The following is a 22,386-nucleotide window of genomic DNA, read 5'->3' as shown; positions in this document are numbered from 1 at the left end:
TTTCCGTTTATGCCTTTATCACTAAACTCGAAGACATGTTTATGCTTCATGTTCTTTAACCATGTAGAGGAAGCAAGGGAAGAGTTGAGAGAACAGGTTTATGACGCCATGGGAGAAAAAGAAGAAGCAAAAAAACCGGAAGACCAGTCTCTGGTAAAGCCTGAAATTGATAAAGAGCAGGAGACTGAAATGGAGAAGGGTGGAAGAGAAGATATGGATATAAGTGAGCCTGCACAGGAACTACAGGAAAAAGTTGAATCCACTCCAGATCAGTTAGCTGAAACCACTGAGGAAGCAAAAGAAACAGCAGCACCAGAAGGACTGAATGAAGCCAAGGTCACTTCTGAGAAGAGACCAGAGGAGGAAGCACCAGATGCTGAGGAAGAAAAATCAGTTTGTAGAACTGACATCCAAGAAGAATGCAGAGAAAAAGGAGGTCAAGAAAAGCAGGGAGAAGTAATTGTGAGCATAGAGGAGAAGCCAAAAGAAGCTTTAGAAGAGCAGTCTGATATGATTCTTGAAAAGCAGGGTACTGCAGTGGAGGCAGAAGCAGAGCCTATAGATTCAACAGTCAAGCCAGTGGATGTGGGTGGGGATAAGCCAAAGGAGCAGGTAGCTGCCTCTGAAAATGAGTCAGGAAAGGCTGTTCTTGAGCAGCTGGTAGGGCAAGAAGTGCCTCCTGCTGAAGAGTCACCAGAGGTGACAGTAGAGGCTGCAGAGTCCTCAGCTGTAAAAGCTGGGTCAGAAGTCTCTGAGAAGCCTGGGCAGGAGATCACAGTTCTCCCTAAGGATGGTGCAGTCAATGGACTGTCAGCTGCAGGAGATCAGACTCCTGTTGAACAACAGACTAATGCAGAAGGACTGACAGAAACAAAAGATGGCTCAGGACTAGAGGAGAAGGTCAGGGCAGAGTTGGTTCCTAGCCAGGAGGAGACTAAGCTGTCCCCAGAAGAGTCTGAGGCAGCTGGAGATGGGGTTGAGACCAAGGTAGCCCAGGGGGCTACTGAGAAATGCCCTGAAGACAAAGTTAAGATAGCTGCTAATGAAGAAACACAAGAGAGAGAAGAACAGATGAAAGAGGGTGAAGGTAACCGGGATATGCAAGAGCTGCAGTGGGTGGAGTACATTCTGGATTTGACTCACTAATCATGGGTAAAAGTCAGCCTTCCATTCAGGATTTTCCGTCTGCCTTTGGATTAGGAAAGGGCTAAATGAAAATGGGGGTAGTTTAAGAAGATTGTGATAAGTTTAGCAAGTTAAATCAAAAGCAAGTCTTTAGCTGGCTTATAAACTAACGCTTTTACTAACTGCAAAATAGGCCTTCTCTGTGATTTCTGAGACTTGGCTAGCTATCAGTAATTTGTATTGTACTAGCCAATAAAGGTGGATGGAGGGTGGTGGAGTAGGTAGGGAAATAGTGGGCTAGGCTGGCAGAGAATGCTGAATGGATGTTCACTTGCATGCCTCTGGATTTTTAAATTTACTGTTCACATGGTTCCTATTCTCTGCTTTAGGAAGCAGGATTAGAACAGTAGAATCCAGTGAATTGGTACACTTAAGCAGGCATGCCATTTAAATGAAGGCAGTTAACCACAGTGAAAGAATTCTGGTGACTTTTACTTTTAGTCTTCAGGAAGTACTTAGAGGCTTATTCACATTAGTTTTAAATTAGCCCCTCCAAAAGATAATGAAAAACTTAACTGTTAGCTCTCTTGCTGCTTTCCCCCTCATTTCATGCTTGCTTTGGCTGCTAAACTGAAGTTTTTGTTACTTAGAACGTTATAAAGTGTCTGGATGCTTTGTATAGTATTGGTCTAATTTTGATTCAATTCCATCAAGATGTATAAGCCTCTAATTAGTAATTAGATAACTGGCACGTCTGACTTGAGTTGTACTATCATTTGAGGATTCTACTGTCTGTAAGGTTCATCTAACGTTGGTATTAATAACCACAGGTATATTCTAGTTAATAGTTACTACTTCATATAATTGCCAGACTACTTCAAGAGTTCTCTTTACTTTTAGATTTTCAAAAACAATCAGTACTTGCAGCTCATCCTGGTAAAATACATTCTACCTATGTGCAGGTCGCTGCACTCCAGCCAGCACAGGCATGGTAACCAGAAATGAATTGGCTAAGTGGTAGTACCATTGGGCTGCTTATTGGGTTTTAGGAGTTCTTTATGGAAAAAGCACAGAACTGAATTACCTCAATTTTTAAGAAACTACCATGTCTTGATCTTTAATGATAGTGAGCAAAGACAGTAAGAAGTTCTGCTGGCTCTTTTAAGTTGGACTTTGAATAATAAGCTACAGTAGAGATGTCCTATTTCTCCAGTTCAAAAACTATTCTGTGGGATCACAAGTGACATTGTTAAAGCTTTCTCACATACATTATTTTTTATTCCAAGATTATACTATGTAGTAGGTAGTATTACTCCACTTACAGCCATGAGGAAATTGAGGCTTAGGGATTACGTTACATGTTTAGGGTCAAATACTAAGTCATAGTACTAGAATCCAACTCTAGATCTGACATGAATGTATTGCTGTCCCCAAGCTTACCTCACAGTGAGGAAGGTAGTTTTATCTCCTTTAATCCATCTCCTATCAAAAACTTTCTGGTCACTCTTTTCAAAACACTTATAAAAGTCCTAGGAGTCATCAGTTGCAGTTTTTAGTCTTATCCCAGCTACCACTCTACTTCTAAAGAAGGTAGTTTTCCATATTTTACAAAAGAAGAAATGGCAGGGGCACCTGGATGGCTCAGTCATTTAGGCGTCCCACTGTTGGTTTTGGCTCAGGTCATGATCTCGGTTGGTTCGAGTCCTGAGTAGGGCTCTATGCTAACAGTGTGGAGCCTGCTTGGGATACCCTTCGCCACTCATGATCTCTGTCTCAAAAAAAAAAAAAAAAAATTAAAAGCAAATGAAGAAATGGCAGAAAGAGGTTAAGCAATTTGCCTTAGTCATATAGCCAATAAGTGGAGGGCTGAGGTACCCAAACCTTCTGGCTCTAGGGCCCAAGCCCTCAACTCTCTGTGCTCTATTTCTCTTTATGTGGCAACACTAGCCTGCAGAATTTTTTTTTTTATTTTTTTTTATTTTTTTTTATTTTGAGAGAGTGTGTGAGCAAGTGGGGAAGGAACAGAGAGAGAGAATCCCAAGCAGACCTCCACACTGTCAGCCCAGAGCCTGATGCAGGGCTTGAACCCACGAACCATGAGATCATGACCTGAGCCCGTCAGATGCCTAACTATACCACCCAGGTGTCCCTTTGCAGAAATCTTATAAGTGTTTTTTTTTTTTTCTCTCTCTTTATCTTTTAAGAATTTTGATTTTTTATTTTTTTAAATTTTTAATGTTTGTTTATTTTGAGACAGTGCACACAAGTATGGGGCAGGGGGTGGGGGGGCAGAGAGAGAGGGAAAGAGAGAATCCTAAGCAGGCTCCGTGCTGTTAGCACAGACCCCAAAGTGGGACTCAATCTCATTAACTGCCAGGGCATAACCTGAGCTGAAATCAAGAGTTGGCAGTTTAACTGACTGAGCTAACCAGTCACCCCTTAAGATTTTATTTTAAAAAAAAAAAAAAAAAAAAAAAAATTTTTTTAAGGTTTATTTTTGAGAGACCGAGACAGAGCATGAGTCGGGGAGGAGCAGAGAGAGAGGGAAACACAGAATCTGAAGCAGGCTCAAGGCTCTGAACTATCAGCACAGAGCCCGACATGGGGCTTAAACTCCTGAACTGTAAGATCATGACCTAAGCCCAAGTTGGAAGCTTAACTGACAGAGCCAACTAGGTGCCCCTTAAGATTTTTAAGTAATCTCTACACTTAACAGGGGGCTCAAACTCATAACCCCAAAATCAAGAGTGTCACATATACTACCAACTGAGCCAGCCAGGTATCCCAGAGGTTTTCTCTTAAAATCCCATTTTTTACCACCTCTCTTAAAATGGCATTTATCCCTAATAAAGATAACTGATCTGTTCTTTTCTGATTGTCACACTAGATAGGATTGATAAGTAAACAAAGTTTTTAAATTGTAGGCACAGAGCTTGGCCATGCTCAGACTACTGGTCAGTCTGTAGTGTTTACCTGACTTAGTCCTGTGGGAGTGCTAGAATAACCAAAGAACCAGCAGATTGCCTTTACTTTGTCTTTAAGAGGAATTTTCTTCTTTGCACCATTCTGTGCCCTTAACTTTTGAACAGGCAACAAATTAGAGAAATGGTATAAAACTGTTTCCCTTTCTCCAAAGGATGATAATAGGCAAACTACAAAGAAGATTCCACTTTCAAAGAAGTTTGGAAAATATTTTAACAGATCACTTTACTGAGGACATCAGGGCAATTCCTATTAATACTTGAGTACAGGTTACCAGATTGGAAAGTATTACTTTAAAGTAATGGCTTTCTCATTAACCTAGCTGCTTCTCTACCATCCCATGAAGGTAGTACAAATTTCTGCAGGAAAACCAATATTTTCTCACATTATCATAAGAGTTTTAGTTTAAAAATTTGATGTAAAACTCAGTAAGACTTTATGCCAAATTAGATGTCACCTAGCATTCTGGTATGAGTAGGAACAGATACCAGATAATTAAAAATAGAGAATAACCATACACATTTTGTTAATTTTTTCTACAAATTGTGAAGGTAAAATGTTTCACCGATCTACTTCACCCATTTTGCATATTCTCCTGGAGAACGGGCTTCATTACCATCTAGTCTTAACAGTGTACTAAGTATACAAACATCTTGGAAATTTGGGCATGGAAAGATAATGGTGTGTGATGGTGGGTATTTATTTCAGAAGCACTAAATCACATGGTCAACGGGAAAAGTGACTCATTTGATAAAAGTTTACCAAAGAGGTTAATTAGCTTGTAACTTGTAATTGATTCTTAGAGGATTTCTTTTTTTAATTTAATTTTAATTTTATTTATTTAAGTAATCTCTACACCCAGTGTGGTGCTAGAACTTAAAATCTTGAGATCAAGAGTTACACATTCCATTGACTGTGCCGGCCAGGTGCCCTTCTTAAAGGACTTTGTTAGATTGTCCTACTAATTTATAATGTTTAGGAATTTTCTTTGCCTGTTCCCATCCTGAACCAGAATTGCTAGACAGATAAAAGTCCTTTAGCCTGACTTCCTGTCTAAGGCCTAATTGCCATATTCATGTTCCCATAATAGCTTGTTAAGAGACAATATTTTGCTTGTGTTAAAAATGCTTAATGAAAGATGGCAGAGGTAGGCACATTATACCCAGTTTGTGAACTGTTTGTGCCCCCATAAGCCCATTTAAAAAAAATTTTTTTTTCAACGTTTATTTATTATTGAAAGACAGAGTTAGAGCGTGAGCAGGGGAGGGACAGAGGGAGAGGGAGACACAGAATCTAAAGCAGGCTCCAGGCTCTGAGCTGTCAGCACAGAGCCTGACGCGGGACTTGAACTCAAAAACCGCGAGATCATGACCTGAGCCCAGGTCGGACACTTAACCGACTGAGCCACCCAGGCGCCCCTATAAGCCCATTTTTAATCGCTTGATATTCTGAGCTTCATGTGGTGAATAGAGCTATTTATTAGCAGCCTGTCCTTCTACTAGGCATTTGAATTGTGAGTGTATGCCAGTATGGTAAATACAGTGTCAATATGGCTGCAAATTTTATCATTATACTGGAGTAGAATAATTGGTTGTGGTAGTGCTCACTCATTTCTGTATGTGCTAGAGCTGGCTGGAGTCTGTGGCATGCTCATTGGTGAGAGTTGGTAAGGACTATGCTTTTCTCTCTACAGCTCTGTTGTGGGAAAGCTAGTCTCTTGAGCATTCTTGATTTGAATGGACTGGGGTAATTTAACTTTTCATACTTTGTCAGCTTGTTAGTATTCTCTAACAAGTGGCCTAAAGACCCCAGGAACACTGGCTGAGGTCTCCATTTGCTTCTGGCTGAGTAGATGGGAACTTCTAGTAAACAAAAGGCTACAATAGCTAATATGTCTTGATCTGAGAGATCAGGAATGATTTTTAGAAGAGAAACATTCAGCCTTCTGATCACTGAAGGTATAAACCATAGACGCTATAAAATTATACAATCTAAATCTAGATTACACATGAATTAGACTGTAATCACTGGCTTTATATTTCTATCCAGTTCAAATATTAACTGACTTAGCATCTGGCCTGTTCTACCTCAGAATATAGGTTATTCAACCGACATTTATTGGAACTTCTGACTAGTTAAAAGATATCCTTAGTATTCTCAATACTGAGTAATTTTTGCTTGCAGAAACTGAGGGCTCAGAAGAGGAGGATAAAGAAAATGACAAGGCTGAAGAAACACCAAATGAATCCATTCTTGAAAACAAGGTAAATTATTTGTTCAGTATCAATTTCTGCTTTCTTTTTGTAGGACTGTAGCTTACTAGGTATGCCTGATTATTATCATAGCTTTTTCTTAGTTATACATTTAGATTTGTAATCTAAAGATGCCTGTCTTGTACTGCTGCCTAATACCAATGATTTGGATATACTTTTTAGTCTCTTCAAGAAAGTGAAGAGGAAGAGATTGGGAATCTAGAGCTTGCCTGGGATATGCTGGATTTAGCAAAGATTATTTTTAAAAGGTAAAACTTTTGTTGTGTCTAGGCTCAGGTTGGGAGTTCGGAGGTTGAAATGAAAATAGAATACCAGTTAGGCTTGTGCAAATGCTGTTAAGGTTTCTGATCATCTTTTCCTTCTTTTAGGCAAGAAACAAAAGAAGCTCAGCTTTATGCTGCACAGGCACATCTTAAACTTGGAGAAGTTAGTGTTGAATCTGGTAATACATTTTTCATTTTACTCTCTCCTTTAATGGCCCCCCGCCCCCATTCTTCCTCTAATTCCTTAAAATTCAGCTTGATTGATCATAAGTTGTGGGCAGTTGGCTTTAAAGGACAGTCAGTTTGGGTTCCTATAGCTCCTAGAGCTGTGTGAATAATCTCCCCTAACTGAAGTCTTTCAGTAGTTTTTTTTGTTTTGTTTTTTGTTATTTTGATATTGTTTACAGTCAAGGATCCTAGGGATGCTACAAAGAAAATGAAATGTAAAATAGAGCATTCCTGTAGGATAGTCTAGAATTTAGAAATATTGGGGCGCGTGGGTGGCTCAGTCGGTTGGGCATCCGACTTCGGCTCAGGTCATGATCTCGCGGTCCATGAGTTCGAGCCCCGCGTCGGTCTCTGGGGTGATGGCTCAGAGCCTGGAGCCTTCTTCCAATTCTGTGTCTCCCTCTCTCTCTGCCCCTCCCCCGTTCGTGCTGTCTCTCTCTGTCTCGAAAATAAATAAAATGTTAAAATAAATAAATTAAAATTTAGAAATATTAAATGCTATCCATTTGCTTGCTTTTCTTTTTCTCTTTATTAGAGAATTATGTCCAAGCTGTGGAGGAGTTCCAGGCCTGCCTAAACCTTCAAGAACAGTACCTGGAAGCCCATGACCGTCTCCTTGCAGAGACCCACTACCAGCTGGGCTTGGCCTATGGGTACAACTCTCAGTATGATGAGGCAGTGGCACAGTTCAGCAAATCCATTGAAGTAATTGAGAAGAGAATGGGTGAGTGAACATCAGCTATTTGATGCTAAGCTTGGTGGATCCAGTAATTGACAAGATTTTTAAAAAATGGATCCCCTTGTGGTTAACTATTAGTGATCACTTTAGCCTGTTTTTTGTAGCTGTACTAAGTGAGCAGATGAAGGAGGCTGATGGATCATCTTCTGAATATGAAAAAGAAATTGAGGAGCTGAAGGAACTGCTACCTGAAATTAGAGAGAAGATAGAAGATGCGAAGGAGTCCCAGCGTAGTGGGAATGTAGCTGAATTGGCTCTGAAAGCAACTCTGGTTGGTTTGGTTTCCTTTTAAAGTTTTGGTAATAGTATGATATTGTTGGAAGTCATCATGGTATTAGTGTTCCATTTGTCTAGGAACCATGACTTGGTTTCTAGGGAGCTGGTTGTTTGAAGGAATGTGAGAATTTATCTAATTATTCCTATCAGATATGCTTAAGATAGTATAATGCTTAAGAGAAGACACTCTGGAGCCATACTGGGTTTGAGCTCTGTATCTGCTGCTTACTGTGTGTGGCCACAGGCATGTTACTTAACATTTCTTTGCCTTAGTTGACTCATCTGTAAGATGGGGATAATAATACCTGTAGGTTAAAATACTTATGACAATACAAATAGTGTTCGCTTAATATTAGCTATTACTTCCATCTTTGAGAACTCCTATTTAGATTAGCAAGGTATTGATGGCTTTTAGCCCCACATTTCCTGGCTCTGCTTTCGGCTGCTGGAATGTCAGGGAGTGTCCTATCCTCCTGGTGATGACATGATACAGAGGGGTTAATTTAACATCTACACTGCCTAAGCTTCCAGTTTGGGGATGGCAGGTGTAGGTAGAGGTGGGTGGACGATATTGCTTCTATAAGGAAGCCCACTAGTATTTGAGGTCTTAATCAGAATCAGTTGTTTCTGATTAAGATGGTCAGTACCGTTGTAGGACTGTGGGTGACCTGGTGGGTTTTGTCCTGGGCCCCACTTGGGTCTGTCACCTCCCAAACAGGTGGAGAGCTCTACTTCAGGTTTCACTCCTAGTGGAGGAGGCACTTCAGTCTCCATGGTGAGTATGCGGGTGGTTTTTGTCACTTAACATCAGGTCTGTTGGCCTCACGTAGCTGTACGTTGCTAACAAAGTCCTTTTTGCCAGGTTGCCAGTAGAAAGCCAACAGATGGTGCTTCCTCATCTAACTGTGTGACTGATATTTCCCACCTTGTCAGAAAGAAGGTAAATGTACATGTGGTCATTTCTGTCTTTCCAGTCTTTTTGTTTGTTTTTTGCTTCAAATGATACATGGGGAATGCATTCCCTAATATTTGATGCAATAAGACACTCATTTTGCAAAGTTGGTGAGGATTTGAGTGAACGTAGTTTTCACTTGAATATGTCTTCTAACAAAAATTTCCAGGCCTCTTCTGGCCTAGGAGTATCAAATCAGAAAAGTTGCTGAGGAGACTTGGTCTCATGGCTCATCTTAGGAAGCAGGCAGGTTTTGACAGTAGTCATTCAGCAGCAGACCTGCTGATACTTATACTCCTGACTCTGCCTGTAGTTACAATATTTTTTTTTTTTTTCCCTCTTGTGGGAGACTGATTCCTTTGTTTCTGACTCCCAAAATTGTGATTTGGTTATTGTTTAGATCTCCTTACCCTACCCCACCTTTCCACTAGGGAGGCTGAATTGGTATGTTTTGGCAGACCACTTTATTGTATTGAACTCAGGTTGGCTTCTGCCTCTGTGGCCATGGGAGAAGACCCTTAGACCTGTGGATCCTGGTGCTGCAAAACCATGGGGTGGCAGGGGAGGAGAGGAGTAAAGGGACTGTTAAAAAGTTCTGCAGTTCTTTTAAAAATATCCAGCACATTTGTGAAGCTCACAATTATATCTTCAGAGGAAACCAGAGGAAGAGAGTCCCCGAAAAGATGATGCAAAGAAAGCCAAACAAGAGCTGGAGGTGAATGGAGGCAGTGGGGATGCCGTCTCCAGTGGAAATGAAGTTTCAGAAAACATGGAGGAGGAGGTGGGCAGTTAAGAGGGCTTGGACTCTTGCCTTATTTCCCCCTTGTTCTCAGGGCCTGGGGAAACTAGTCCTCCTAAGTGCATGTTCCCCGCCTTGAGCCTGTTTGTTTTTATAAGGGTTGCATTCAGTTAATCCACTGTGCAGGAAACGATTTGGTTATGGAATGTAGGATGTCCTGTTGACAGATGGAAACTATATACATACCCCAGGTCCCATCCTAATGAATGTATGAGAAGGTATTTAATTGGCAAGACCATTGGGTTACTTCTGCTTCCTCCTTTCCAGGTAACCTATAAACATTGGCATGGTCAGCCCTATTCTAGAAAATTTAGGAAATGGCCTTATATTTTCTGGTCATTGCCGTTATTCATGTAGGGAGCAAAGCAGGGTTTTAAGAGACCTGTTTACTTTCTCTAAGGCCTCTACTCAATTATATAAGACAGAATGGCTTAAACTAGGTAGGGTCATTTATGCCCAGGCTCCCTGTTTGTCTTCCAGGCTGAGAATCAGGCTGAAAGCCGGGCAGCAGTGGAGGGGACCGTGGAGGCCGGAGCAACAGTTGAAAGCACTGCATGTTAAGAGAGGGCGCAGAGCCTTCCTCCTGAGGGAAAGTGTTTTTGTATATAATGTATTTTTTCACTTTGGGGGGATTCTTTTTGTATAACTTCAATAAAGATTGTAAGCAAAGGTTGAGGCTTTGATGATTTTTTTCTTAAACATTGGCTGAATCTGTGCCTTGGAACGCTCCAGGTTTCGTATAGTGGCCAAAGGCACCCCCCACTCCCTTTCTGTACTGTTCTCATCCAAATTCCTACCTATTGTGGAGGTGATCAAATAAAGCATGGTTATAGGCCTTTTGTCTTCCAATGGTGCTATGCTTTTTCCATTTTAAATACTGCACTCAGCTGTGTTGCAAACCTTCAGTGGTGCTGTCCCTGGATGGGGGCTACAAAAACAAGACTTGGTGAAGATCTTGCTCTTTGGTGCTGATACTTCTGTTTGATGGACTTTGTGAGCTGATAACCGCCTCTGAGTCAGGCCTTGGTACTTTTATCCACTTAGTCTCCAACTGGGGGCCAATAATCCTGTCTGGAAAAAGAACTCTCAAGAAAACTTGTGAGGGAGTGGTGGGGGAAACCTTGAGAACTGGTGTGCTAATTACAGAGAAATGAGCTTTCTGGTTTGAAAGTGGCTGAGGGACAGACTGGACCCTTTGGATGTGCTTGGGAGAATCTGTGGGGAGGCTGGTTGATGGAGTTTTGTTTTCTGTACAGAAAGGCTGAAATTATCAACTTGAATCCGAATTGTTACCCCATCTGCAGTTTTGACTTCTCAAATAAAGATGCTAAAAAAGCTCTTGGTCTGGACTTGTGTTTAAAGATTTTCAGATTCAGTGTCTCCTTCTCTGCCCCTCCTCTGCTCACTCTTACTCTCTCAACTAAATGTTAAAAAAAAAAAAAAAAAAAAAAATCTTCACTGGGATCCTTGACTGCCTAGAGCATTTCCATGTGGAAGGTGGGGTTGAAAGTCTGGCTGCCCAGTCTAAGGGTGCTGGTGCTTAGGATACTGGTACTAAAGCCATCCCATTAGGACCTCACAGATGCCCAGGATGCAAGGTAAATGGAGAGCCTCCATATATGAGCTGCCTCTGACCCGACCCTTAGTTTAATTACTTGTTATGCATCAGGCATTGTTTGGATCTGAATTCTAAACAGTGCCTGCCCTACATTACCTAGAGGGAGTTAATTCTGACCACCCACAGGGCTACTTTGCTGCACTAGACTGTAGGTCAGAAACTGCCATTTTAATAACCAATGTCAGAGGCAGTTTTTCACTTTATTATTTTGTCCCCTAAATACAAGAGAAAATGGAGTTTTTCTGGGCTGGTTATGGTAACTCATGGCTGCAGATCTTCCTGAAGATGCCTTCGTATTGCAGGTACCAAGTCCTGAGGGTTTTAGGCCTAATACCAAATTTCAGCCAGATTTCACAAGTGACCCTCTGTAAGTGTGTAAGATATGGGAGCTCCTAGTTTATGGGACCTTTAGAGCCTGGATGGCTTCCCAGAGGATGTCCTGAGGAAGCTTGGATTTGAATAAGTGTGGCAACAAGATAGGCTTTAGCAAGAAACATGTGGGAATAAGTTCAAGTTCCTTTAATGAATTAAAGAGTGCCCTTGCTCATCTTTGAAAGGATTTAGATGCCAGGCAGTATTGCAAATAACCTTACATTCACTTAATCGCCACATCTGTTTTACACAAGTATTTTTGAAAGGTGGTAAAGCCGTTGGAGCTTTTATCTGCTATTTGCTCCTAGACCTTCAGAAGGTGTAGTAGTAAAACTGCAGGTCTGGCAACTTCAAATCCTAGATCTCTGCATGTTAAGCTACTCCTGCCCATATTTTCCTAGACTCAAAGCCAGAGGGGGTAGGTCAAAGCTGTGATGAGGGCCCAAACCCTCATCTCAAACCTTGACTGCTGAGGGGCTCTTCTGTGAGAGGAGGGGGATCAACAAAGCCAGCTTTTGGGGCAAGGGAGCTGGCTTCCAGTGAAGGCGAACTGGACATCTGTGGAACAGGGAGAAGAAAGTATCTTTAGCAAGAGGTTTGTCTTGACTACCCAGTGTAAACCAAGTTAACCTCATTGTTCTCTGATTTCCTTATCCATTTACCTAGATCTACCTAATAGGATGTATGAGGGTTAAATGAGTTCATTCACAGCACTTGATAACTTGGCACATGGTGGTCAGCAAATATCGGCAATTAACCACACACCAATCACACCTGTGGTGCCCCTAGCTCCAGGTGGGCCCTCACCAGAGGTGGGTACTGGTATTCCTGGGCACTTGTTGGATTGATCTCTGCCAGTGTCTGGACACCTGCATCTCTTGCATTAACCAGTCGCAGAAAGAGCTCAGCCTGACCTACCTGGAGAGAGATGAAATAGTAATGCCTCTGTACCTGGAGTAGACCCAGTCCTCATTACTCCACACTTACCTGGGGAATCCCATTCAGCTGCCCAAGGCTAAGGCTGGGGTCCAGAGGAAGGGCCCGAAGTGGAATACGCCAGTGACCACTTAGCACTCTTTGATCCTGGTCAAATAACACCAGTGAGGCCCAAGCCTTTGGCTGTGGTGCTGTAGCCCATGCCAGCCCCTGCCAGGCCTGTAGCTCACAGACCAAGGATACTGATGGTGAAGGTGGCAGTCTAGAACAACCAAAACAAGGTGTCAGAACTGTTCTCCCTTCCTAGGATAGCCCTCAGAGCCAGTGGCCCTATGTACACATGAGAAAACTCAGAATGAGGGAAAAGCCTCAAAATGTGGCACCAAAGCCAATCTCCACATACTGACCTGGGTACAGGCTGCCTGCTGGCAAGGATGGCACAGTTGCCCATGGGCCCAGGAGCTGGAGGTGGGGGCAAGCAAAGGGCTGGGGGCAATGCTGTGACCCCTCCTGTATCCTGTCCATCTCGGGTCAAACCGGTCAGTAGTTGCACCCAAATCCAAGAAGCCTCAAGTCCCCGAAGGAAGTCATAGAAAATGACCAGACCAGCCCTGAAGAACACAGGTCTCAGCTGGCACCTACACATAAACACACCCCAGCTCCTCTTAACCTTGCCCCCCCCCCCCACCCCTCATTTGTCCTAGTGGTCTCCTTAATTAAAAGTGATGGCCAAGTCACAGAGGATGTCAAAAGAGGAAGCCCGCCTCACCCAGGGTCGTAGGGTGCAGGGCCCAGAACGTCAGAAGTGGGCAGGAGGAAGTGTGCATCCAGGCCTAGGTTTCTGGTCATGGTTCCAGGAGGCTGCGGCTGTGGATGGGGAAAGAGTGGACCCCGGAAAGCCTCCCAGGTGTCCGTGCTTCCCCAACTGCACAAAACAGAACTGCCTGCCACCCTCCCCACCAAACCCCTGGGTCCTCACAGCCTCTTCTGTGCCACTCAATAGGACACCTGTGGGGTGTGGAATCGGTGGCAGTGGGGGAGCCACCCGGGGTGGGAGGCGTGGGGGATCTTCCCTCCTTCTCAGACTTGGGCTGGGATTCGCGGCAGGTCGCAGCTTCCTAGGCCCTGGGAGCAGAATTAAGAGTAGGGCACCCCTAAGCAGGACGCAGCAAGTAACAGCGCTGAGATAACCCTCCCCCGGGAGCCTAGGTGCATGGACACCTGGAGATGCACGTAAACAAGGACGGACAGCACATAAACACCAGCCTCATTCCCCACACATGGTCCCTCTAACCCCCTCTTCTGAGCTTGGTCTGATTGAGCTAGGTGACCTGGGATGGGTACTCGCTGAAGCCAGGACGCAGGGCCTGCGCCTCTCTGCATCTGCAAGGCCAGGATTTCTGCCTCCAGGCGCCGGTTTTCAGCTTCCACTACTAGAAGCTCCCCCAGTGTGGCATCTGCCTTCCTTCCTGCGATGAAAAGTCCGACCTGTCACCTCTGACCTCTGGTGACCAGCTGGTGAGATTCTGAGTTATCCAGCTTTAGGTCTCTTTGGACAAGGCTGGACTTGTAACATTCTAGCCATTGCCACAAAGACCACCCAGGTTTTATACTTCTGGGTTTTTGCTCAGGTGGTCCTCATGCCTCCCTCAACCGCCCTTTTCCTCCTCCCACAATTAAGACCACCGCATCTGAGAGGCACTCCTGGCCGGCCCCCCGGCCCCCTCCTGTTCACCCCTGCGAGTCCGCAACCGCTGCAGCTCCAGTGTTGAGGCCTCCACTTGCAACTGACATATCTGGCCCAAAACGCCGGGGTCCCGGCCCCCGCCTCGAACATAGGCCTCGCGCAGGGCCCTAGGGAGGGAGTAGGGGACAAAAAAGCAGCAGCGTCTTTCCAGAGCTGATCAGCGCTTCGCCCATGCCGTACCCGGGCCCGGGACCTCACCCGATCTCGGCAGCCAGAGTCCCTGGGTTGGCCTGTAGTACCGGACAACAGAATTCTGCCTGTCGCAAGGGGTTGAGCCCGGTCCTGGAGCAGAGGGATACCGGCGCGGAAAAGGTATTACAGATCCAGACGCCAGGCCTCCGGAAGCCCCGCCCCTTCCCGAGCTAACACTCGCAGCTTTCCAGCGGCTTAGGGGCTGGAGCCTCGCGCGTCCCGCCCTCCCGAGGGTCCCGCCCCGCCCCAGCCCCGCCCCAGCCCCGCCCCCAAGCCAGCTCAGCTGAGCTACCGAATTCCCCGAGCCGGCTCTCACCCGGACTCTGGCTGTAGCTGCTGAACGTGCGCCCCTAGCACTTCCAGAGCTCCCCGCGTTCGCCGGCCTTCTGCCCTGAGTTCTCGAAGCTCCCGCTCCAGGCCGATAAGGCGTGATATTCCGCCCCGGGTCTGGGCCAAACCTTGGAGGCGTTGGCTCAGTTCTGAGGCGGTAAGGGATTGGGTCGCAACGGGGCCAACAAACTCAAATCCGAAGGGCGAGGGGCGGAGCGGGCCCTTAGTCCCCCTCTCCTTTCCCCTCACCCTCGTTGCGTCGCTCCAGGGCAAGGCTCTGTGCCTTCGTCTCCACCATCCGCTTTGCGTGAGTCTTTTGCAATGCCCAAAGCCTCTCTCCCGGGCTTCCAGCAGCTTCTGGGGTGGGGCCCTGAGTCAGCGCCTCACAACGTCTTCGGAGCCCTTCTGATCTTCGGGGGACCTCTGTTATCCAGGGTTGCATTTCCTGTAGGTACAGCCACAGCCGCTGCACCTGGAGATAACAGGAACGCGCGATCTCTGTTAGGAGTAATCCGACCTATAATCTGCCTGATCTGTAGGCTTGGGGAGGACGCTGAATTTTGAGCCAAGAGTACCTCCTCCGTTAGCTTCTTCAGAGCCAATTTGCTGGCCTCTTGGTCTGAGATGCCCTGGTGTCCTTGTGGCACAACCTGGCGACAGGGTGTGGGATGAGAAATCCTCAAAGAGTTGTCTGAATACCCGCCCGGTTTGGCCAGAGGCGGCCTGTTGAGGGGTGTGCACCAGGTGTTACCTCTCGGGTCAGATGGCCAATGCAGAAGCGCTGAGTGTGGGTAGCCAGCAGGGCCCAGGAGCGGAAAACCATGTCACAGGACCCACAGGACAGGAGCCCTGGCTCCCCAGAGTAGGAGGCCATGGAATGGGATCCCTTTCCTGACACCAGACAAGACCTGCAGAAGACAGGGCAGAGGGCAGGGGAATGGGAGAGGAGTTTGAAACAGAAAGCCAGAGGCAGAGAGGAAAGGCCAGGTTTACTGAGTTTAGGTTAAGTTTATGTTTGGGGAGGAGATTTAGCAACCTGGGAAACAACTACAAGTCTAGGCAGGTCTGGAGCATGGGCGGGAAAAAGCAGGCCACCTTTGGGAGGAGCCCCTAAAAAGTGTCACAAGGACTGCTCTACCTAATTACATGAGCATGGGCAAGTCCCTTTTAATATCTCCGTTTCTCTGCTTATATAAAGGGGAACAAACAGCCGTCTCCTAGGCTGGCTGGGCCCCATCACTCCCAATTGCTGGCCACTGAATAGCCTCCAGCAGGGAGGTGTCATCTTGTTCATTCTTGTTTTCCCCCAAATTGATGTTACCCAAGTTAGCCCCATTCTCCATTCTAGGGAACACCTGGGAATGGAAGCAATCGTCCCTTCTGGGTTTTCTTCCAGGAAACCTGTCTTTCCTGTAGGCTGAAAAGCTCTTCTTTGCACTGTGCCTCTCTGGAAGAAACCACAGCTTTTGCATAACCAAGTCACACCAAGGCCAGCGGTCTCTCCCTAACACCCATTCCCTGATTCCTGTTTTTTGGGTTTTGTTTTGTTTGGCTGTAGAGGAAAGATAGTCCACACAGGCCAAGGAATGGAAAGTTCAGGGAGAACATTATAAATTTATCAGATGAGGGTAAGCTTTCACTTGAGCTGGCCAGGGGCCAGGGAGGCCCTTCTTGTGGGTCAGATCTCTCTGCCACCTCCCCAAAGATCTGCATCCATCAGAGGCAGGAGCTCTGACTTAGCCCCATGTTTCCAAACTCCCTTTTCTAAACAAGATAGAGACTTAAGGTAGCAACACCCCCTCCCCATGTAAGGCCAAGATATGACCAGCAACAGCTTGCAAAGTGTTTCAAAGCATGTGATCTCAGTCCAGCTTAAGTCCAAGGAGAAGAAGGGCACATTTTTAGAAATCTGTTCTGTGAAAGCTAGTTAGGAGCAAAGCCCAAGGCTAAACAGGTACGATATTTCTATCTCAACCAATTTCTCATGTCTGGTTTAATACTTTTGCAACTTAATTCATTTATAGTATTCACGGATTCTAATATGCACGTTTTTCCCACATTTTAACACTGAAATCAGGATCGACAATGTAGTAACTGCCAAGTTTTCTTATTACTACATAAAAGAATGTCTTCAAATAGATATATTCAATGAAATATGACAGTTTTTATTGCTCAATCAACATTTCCACTTGGACTACTTGTAACACTAGCAGGAGAGACTATATAATAGTGTGGCAGACAGGGTCTCTGCCTTCCTAGCCTTTAGAATCCAACAAATGTCATGGTAGTCTTTCTGCCTCTAGGCCTCTACCCCTTCTGAAGACACTACAAGTTAGTCATCTAACATGCAATGAGGCCTGTTGCTCTGCTGCTGGTCTCCTATTAGAGTATGATCTTAGACCTCTATAGCCACTGTAGGGATGGCCAAAGAGTGCCAGTATCAATATGTTTGGTTTAACTTCTACCTGGTCCATCAAATTTTGGACGAAGGTTTCATTTTTAATGTAACTTTATTTTCTTTCCTACTGGGCTGGGCACTCCCTGCATCCCCAGAGCCTTGCTGGGGAAGTGTACGTTGAATGAAAAAATGTACCTCCTCCACTGGTCACCCAGACAGCACTGGCTCAAACCCTTTCCCATGTTCTTATTTAGCAGGAAACTGAGACATAAACCTTCCTTAAAATATGCACACTGGTAAATACTTAAGCAGTGAAAATCAGTTTCAGGAAGGAAACTTGGGTTTCTGATTTTATTATGGGTAATTTATTGCACAAATTCTTCTGCATCAGAAAAGTATCTGCTAAAAGGATAAACAGGTGTGTCTGAATTCAGATTTCCCTCAGACTTCTAAAAGTATTTCCCCAAAGAATCCACTCATCTAATTTTAAAGGAAATATACTTCTTACACAAGACAATCCAAACTGATGCAAAATATTTATTCCAAGTTAGTTATTTTATGCAGTAGTTTTCCCCCTCAACAGACTTGTGATAACCACATCTTTTAAATCTGTAAATAATGTTATCAAAATAATCTTAATCTTTGAAATCTCACAAAAATTTATATTTTACAATCCACCCTGAATATCAAGGCTGCAAGAATAACACATTTCCTATATCCAAATATTTTACAGCTGTACCCAAAAAGGAAAAAAAAAAAAAAAAAAAAGAAGGAAAAAGAAAACCATGTATGCTTGGTTAAGGGCTATCGTTACCCGAGCAGCCAAAAATAAAATAAAATATCCAAATTATTAGCATTAATTTAATACAATTATAACTTCAATAGTCACTTTGTCATTGACAATGATTGCTTGAGCACAGGGGTGAGTGCCCCAAGGGCTGGTAGTAGAAGCTGTTGCTGCAGACCGGTGTTTCCTCCTCTCTGCACTGCCAGCTCCCACCTGTGCATCGCCCCATATATACTGTGTCTGTGTGTGTGTATTCAAAAAATTTTTCTCATCACACAAACTTCTCTCTATTAAGCAGATAACAGGGAAGAACAACAACAAAAGCTAAACAAGCCAATTGCTCTCTCTTTGGGATATGATTATTTCCCTTGTGCATGAAGTATTCAACAACAACATAAGAAAAGGAAAAGAACAATTTCTTTTGTATACTCTCTAAACACACAAGCTGAGTTTCCTGGGTCAGATTTGTGAACATTTATATGCCTACTTCCAGGCATCGTCATCTGATGTTTCACTGCTACTGGTTTCCGTGTCTGAGTCCTCAAACTCTGCTTTACAAGTGCTTCTCCACGGGGAGAACAGGCTGGAACTGCGGCTCTGCAAAAAGCCATTCTTCCCAAAGCCATTTCTTCTCAGCTATGGTTAGCATGGGAAAGAAAAAAGAAAACCATCAAAAATGACACTGGCAACGGGACCTGGAAAAGGCCAGGCCTCAACTCAATTCTAGGCAGAATGTGGACGGCGCCCTTCTGAGAGATTAAAGATTTCATATAGCTGTGCTTTTTCAAAGTTTAATGTGCAAACCAATCATTTAATGATTTTTTTAAAATGCAGATTCTGATTTCAGTAGGTAGGGTTTCAGATTCTCTATTTCTCCAAGTTCTCAGATGATGACAATGACTGAGGGAATACTTCTGAGTAGCAAAATTTTTCTGTCAGCCTGTAATTTCTCTTTATAGGACTTGATACTGTTATTTGTGCTTTAAACATAAATGCCATAAATACAAATACAAATACATGTAAATAAAATATAAATACCACCAGAATTTAGGCTCCATGAGGTTTGTAGAGACTCCATTTATCTTGCTCACTGCTATAAACCCTAGGATCTGGCAGTGTTTCACTCAAAGACTCCAAACATTTGTTGAATGAATTCAAATATGTTGTTTCTTGGCTCTGGCCAGAGTATCTGAGGGAAACCATAACGCTGAAGGCAGGGGAGGGTGAGCCTGCTTCTCTAGAGACCAAGGGCTGAGGACCCTAGCTTTGGACACAGTCTTGTGGTTCTGATAAGGAGTTAGAGCTGCCAGGATGAAAGACTATACTACCTTGTGAAATCTGCAAACTACTGACCTAGTTTTTGTATTCACCTACTGGAGATCCATATTGCCTAGGAAGTGATACACTTCTCTTTATTTTTACTATGACAACTTACTTTCTATTTTCTTCTCCAAGGTCCTTTTCTTACACTAAACTGGGGCTCCCTAAGGACAAGGACTGTTCTGACTCCTTCCTCTCCTGGTCATTAACTGGTCTCCAGGAAAGGTTTATGACATACCTGCTCTGTCTTCATGTGGAACTCTCTGAGCTCATCCTCTGTGAGGGGGAGGCAATTCTCATCATTTTCAGGATACTCTTGCCATCCCATTGCTTTCAATAACCTTGTAGAGGGAGGTAAGGCAAAACAAAAACAAAACAAAACAAAACAAAAAACAAAAAAACATGACACCTTTAAGCATAAGTGGGAAGCCCACAACTTTTCGGAAAAAACTTACTTGTCTAGGGGCAATGGTACCCACTTGGATTTTTCTTTCCTCCCCAGCGGGGTAAACTTTAATTATGGCAACTTAGGTGCTTGAATTAAATGAGGGATCTCCACAGTTGCTCTTTCCAGAGCACAAGGGCTATAGAGAAGAGATAGTAGAGCAGAAAATAAGATTGCATAAGAGCCAAAATGCAAGGGCCCTCTCTATCCCATAGACAAAACAGAGGAAGAAATCTCACTTTTGTCTCTTGTAAGCAGATTAGTACAGTTCCACATGTACCTAAGTTTTCTTTCAACTTCATGGCATTGTGGTCTCCTTCATACTCTTGTGATCTTGCTGACTCCTAAAGTTATTCTGGACAGGAACCTCCTTTCAGGAAGGGACTGCCAAACATGGCAGGCCCTATCTGCCATCTAGTTAGCTGCCCAGAGAGCTGGCTGCTCTGTGTTCGAGGCCCTCATTAAAAGAATGCACTCCACCCATGGGGGTCTCATGCCTCCCAAGGCCCTTTAAAGGCCTTTTGGAACTGCTCACTTGGGTTAGGAGGGCCCAAGGGTCAGCACAACAGTCCCAGAAAACCGGTTCCCCTTTCCACTGAGTTAAAAACTGAATCTGAAACTAAACTACACGAAAGCCTTGGAGAGGAAAGTGTAAAAAAAGCTGGCAAATCTGTAAAGCAATGCCCAGCGGGCAATAGGTCAAAGCAGGGGCATACAGAGAGAACAAGTTATTGTGCTAATGGACACTTCTCTCTGTATGCCAGACCAGATGTGAAACGTCTTAAGTATGTTCAAGTTTCTCGCAGGCCATACACAGCATCCACTGTGATCCGATCTTCCCTTACCTGTGCTCTGCTTCCAGAGAATGTGAGAGGACTTCCCCTTCCTCCTCTATAGGGAGACTAAGACCATTTTGATGACAGCCTTCCTCTCCATTTTCCTTTGGTTCTGGTGTGCTGTTGTCCTCCAACTGAAATAAGGACACACTTGGTTTAATGATCCTTTGTGGCAAGAAAAGTAATCTACAAAATTAAGGAGTCAGGATTGAGGGAAGTGCTTTCCAGAAAACAACTTCAGTTCAAAAGTCTTCCTATTTAATAATGAGGACTTGCTCACCTTACTAAGATTTCCAAAGTATTACCAACTAGTCAGGATCTTAACTTCAGGTTATGTCAATGGTGGCAGAGCTATTAGATCCCTATGCAATACCCATGCAATCATTTGGTCTAAAGAACTGTGCTCAGCTTTAAAAAGTTGACTTTTGGGTACCTGGGTGGCTCAAGTCAACTGAGAGCATCCGACACTTGATTTTGGCTCAGGTCATTATCCCAGGGTTAAAAAAAAAAAAAACAAAAAACAAAAAAAAAAGTTCACTTTCCTAGAGTTCTTGCAGCTAGGTGTTGCTATCTGACAGTTGGCCAATGTTGTATACATGCAAATTGCAGGATGGGGCTTTTAAGAAAGCACTTAAAAAAGGGAGAAGTCATCCTCTTTCAGGTTTTTCGCTCTTTGTCCTTTCTCTAGCCAGAACATGGATGGGTAGTATAGAGGTGCATAACTAGCCAAGCCCAAGTTGACTAAAACTTACAAGTTTCTTGATAATACCAAGGAGCTCACCCTCGTATTTTTTTATTTTTAGTTTTTTTAAATGTTTATTTTATTTTTGAGAGAAAGAACGCGAGCAGGAGAGAGGCAGAAAGAGAGGGAGACATAGAATCTGAAGCAGGCTCCAGGATCAGAGCTGTCAGCACAGAGCCTGATGTAGGGCTCGAACTCACAATCTGTGAGATCATGACCTGAGCTGAAGTCGGACACTTAACCAACCGTACCACCCAGGTGCCCCAGGCTCACCCTCTTAAACTGCAACCTCTAACTCTCCTGTTGTAGGATACAGAACAAAAACAAAACAAAACAAAACCCTCTTGGTTTTACGGTTTTGTCAGATTTTCTAATTTTTTTAAATGTATTTCTAAGGTTGGGGGGAACAGAGGGATCCAAAGTGGGCTCTGTGCTTACAGCAGAGAGCCCGCAGTGGGACTTGGACTCTCGAACCATGAGATGATGACCCGAGCCGAAGTCAGATGCTTAACTGACTCAGCCACCCAGGTATCCTGTCAGATTTTCTTATATTGCAAGTAAATATAATCCTAACTGATAAAAGCTTCTGTAAGTTTACCAACTTCTTATAGCACTAACCAATTCAAGACTTTAAAAAAGCATAAATACAACACGGGAAAACCCCTATGTTGCCCAGAAAATTCCTATGGTCTTACATCCTCCAGCTTGTCACAGTCTCTGTTCTCTGAAAAGTCTCCATTCCGGTCATCCTTCAGAGTCTTCAGGAACTCACTCTTCCTGTCGGTAGTTCGGCGGGTCAGCTTGGTCAGGCGAGAGGAGCTGATCTCAATTGGAGGAGTAGTGCTGGAGGGACTCTGGGCAAATATCACAAATAGGTTGCTCCTGACAGCAAAGAGCAAGAACTGGAATTCTCTGGGTCACTTCTATATGGAAGTGGTTTCCAGAATCTGGCAGCCTATTTACCAGTCTGTCTTTTATCAAAAACAAACTATCCTTTTCATATAAACAGACTTCAGCTTTGCAGGG

At 44.1% G+C, this 22,386-nt stretch overlaps 3 protein-coding genes across 12 annotated transcripts in view; 1 reads left to right on the top strand and 2 right to left on the bottom strand.

Moving 5' to 3' along the window:
- The window catches only part of NASP (nuclear autoantigenic sperm protein), a 44,402-nt gene extending 34,096 nt beyond the window's left edge, over positions 1–10,306 (top strand). For 3 of the 7 annotated variants that reach the window (XM_058717568.1, XM_058717567.1, XM_058717569.1), the window contains 10 exons: positions 68–1,087; positions 6,292–6,371; positions 6,543–6,628; positions 6,749–6,822; positions 7,407–7,595; positions 7,715–7,881; positions 8,605–8,661; positions 8,749–8,826; positions 9,491–9,619; positions 10,118–10,306. In XM_058717568.1, coding sequence (XP_058573551.1) covers positions 68–1,087; positions 6,292–6,371; positions 6,543–6,628; positions 6,749–6,822; positions 7,407–7,595; positions 7,715–7,881; positions 8,605–8,661; positions 8,749–8,826; positions 9,491–9,619; positions 10,118–10,198 — 1,961 coding nt within the window. In that variant the 3' untranslated portion in view covers positions 10,199–10,306. The remainder of the gene's footprint in view (positions 1–67; positions 1,088–6,291; positions 6,372–6,542; positions 6,629–6,748; positions 6,823–7,406; positions 7,596–7,714; positions 7,882–8,604; positions 8,662–8,748; positions 8,827–9,490; positions 9,620–10,117) is intronic. The other 4 variants (XM_058717571.1, XM_058717570.1, XM_058717573.1 and 1 more) reach the window with 4 other exon arrangements.
- Positions 10,307–11,759: 1,453 nt separating this feature from the next.
- CCDC17 (coiled-coil domain containing 17) lies at positions 11,760–17,591 on the bottom strand. The gene is given in 14 exon segments (XM_058717575.1): positions 11,760–12,095; positions 12,097–12,185; positions 12,435–12,545; positions 12,615–12,825; positions 12,971–13,174; positions 13,333–13,430; positions 13,543–13,688; positions 13,895–14,032; positions 14,299–14,417; positions 14,509–14,592; positions 14,819–14,981; positions 15,082–15,304; positions 15,408–15,488; positions 15,491–17,591. Coding segments are annotated over 14 exon segments (1,974 nt in total). The 5' UTR covers positions 15,707–17,591; the 3' UTR covers positions 11,760–12,004.
- Positions 17,592–17,747: 156 nt separating this feature from the next.
- GPBP1L1 (GC-rich promoter binding protein 1 like 1) overlaps positions 17,748–22,386 on the bottom strand; it is a 70,542-nt gene continuing 65,903 nt past the window's right edge. For all 4 annotated transcript variants that reach the window (XM_058717586.1, XM_058717584.1, XM_058717585.1 and 1 more), the window contains 4 exons: positions 22,056–22,214; positions 20,628–20,752; positions 19,576–19,678; positions 17,748–18,653 (listed from right to left, as the gene is read on the bottom strand). In XM_058717586.1, coding sequence (XP_058573569.1) covers positions 18,501–18,653; positions 19,576–19,678; positions 20,628–20,752; positions 22,056–22,214 — 540 coding nt within the window. In that variant the 3' untranslated portion in view covers positions 17,748–18,500. The remainder of the gene's footprint in view (positions 18,654–19,575; positions 19,679–20,627; positions 20,753–22,055; positions 22,215–22,386) is intronic.

Source organism: Neofelis nebulosa, chromosome 2 (assembly GCF_028018385.1).
Source record: "Neofelis nebulosa isolate mNeoNeb1 chromosome 2, mNeoNeb1.pri, whole genome shotgun sequence".
Classification (NCBI taxonomy): Eukaryota; Metazoa; Chordata; class Mammalia; order Carnivora; family Felidae; genus Neofelis; species Neofelis nebulosa.
This window is presented reverse-complemented; position numbering and strand designations above follow the sequence as displayed.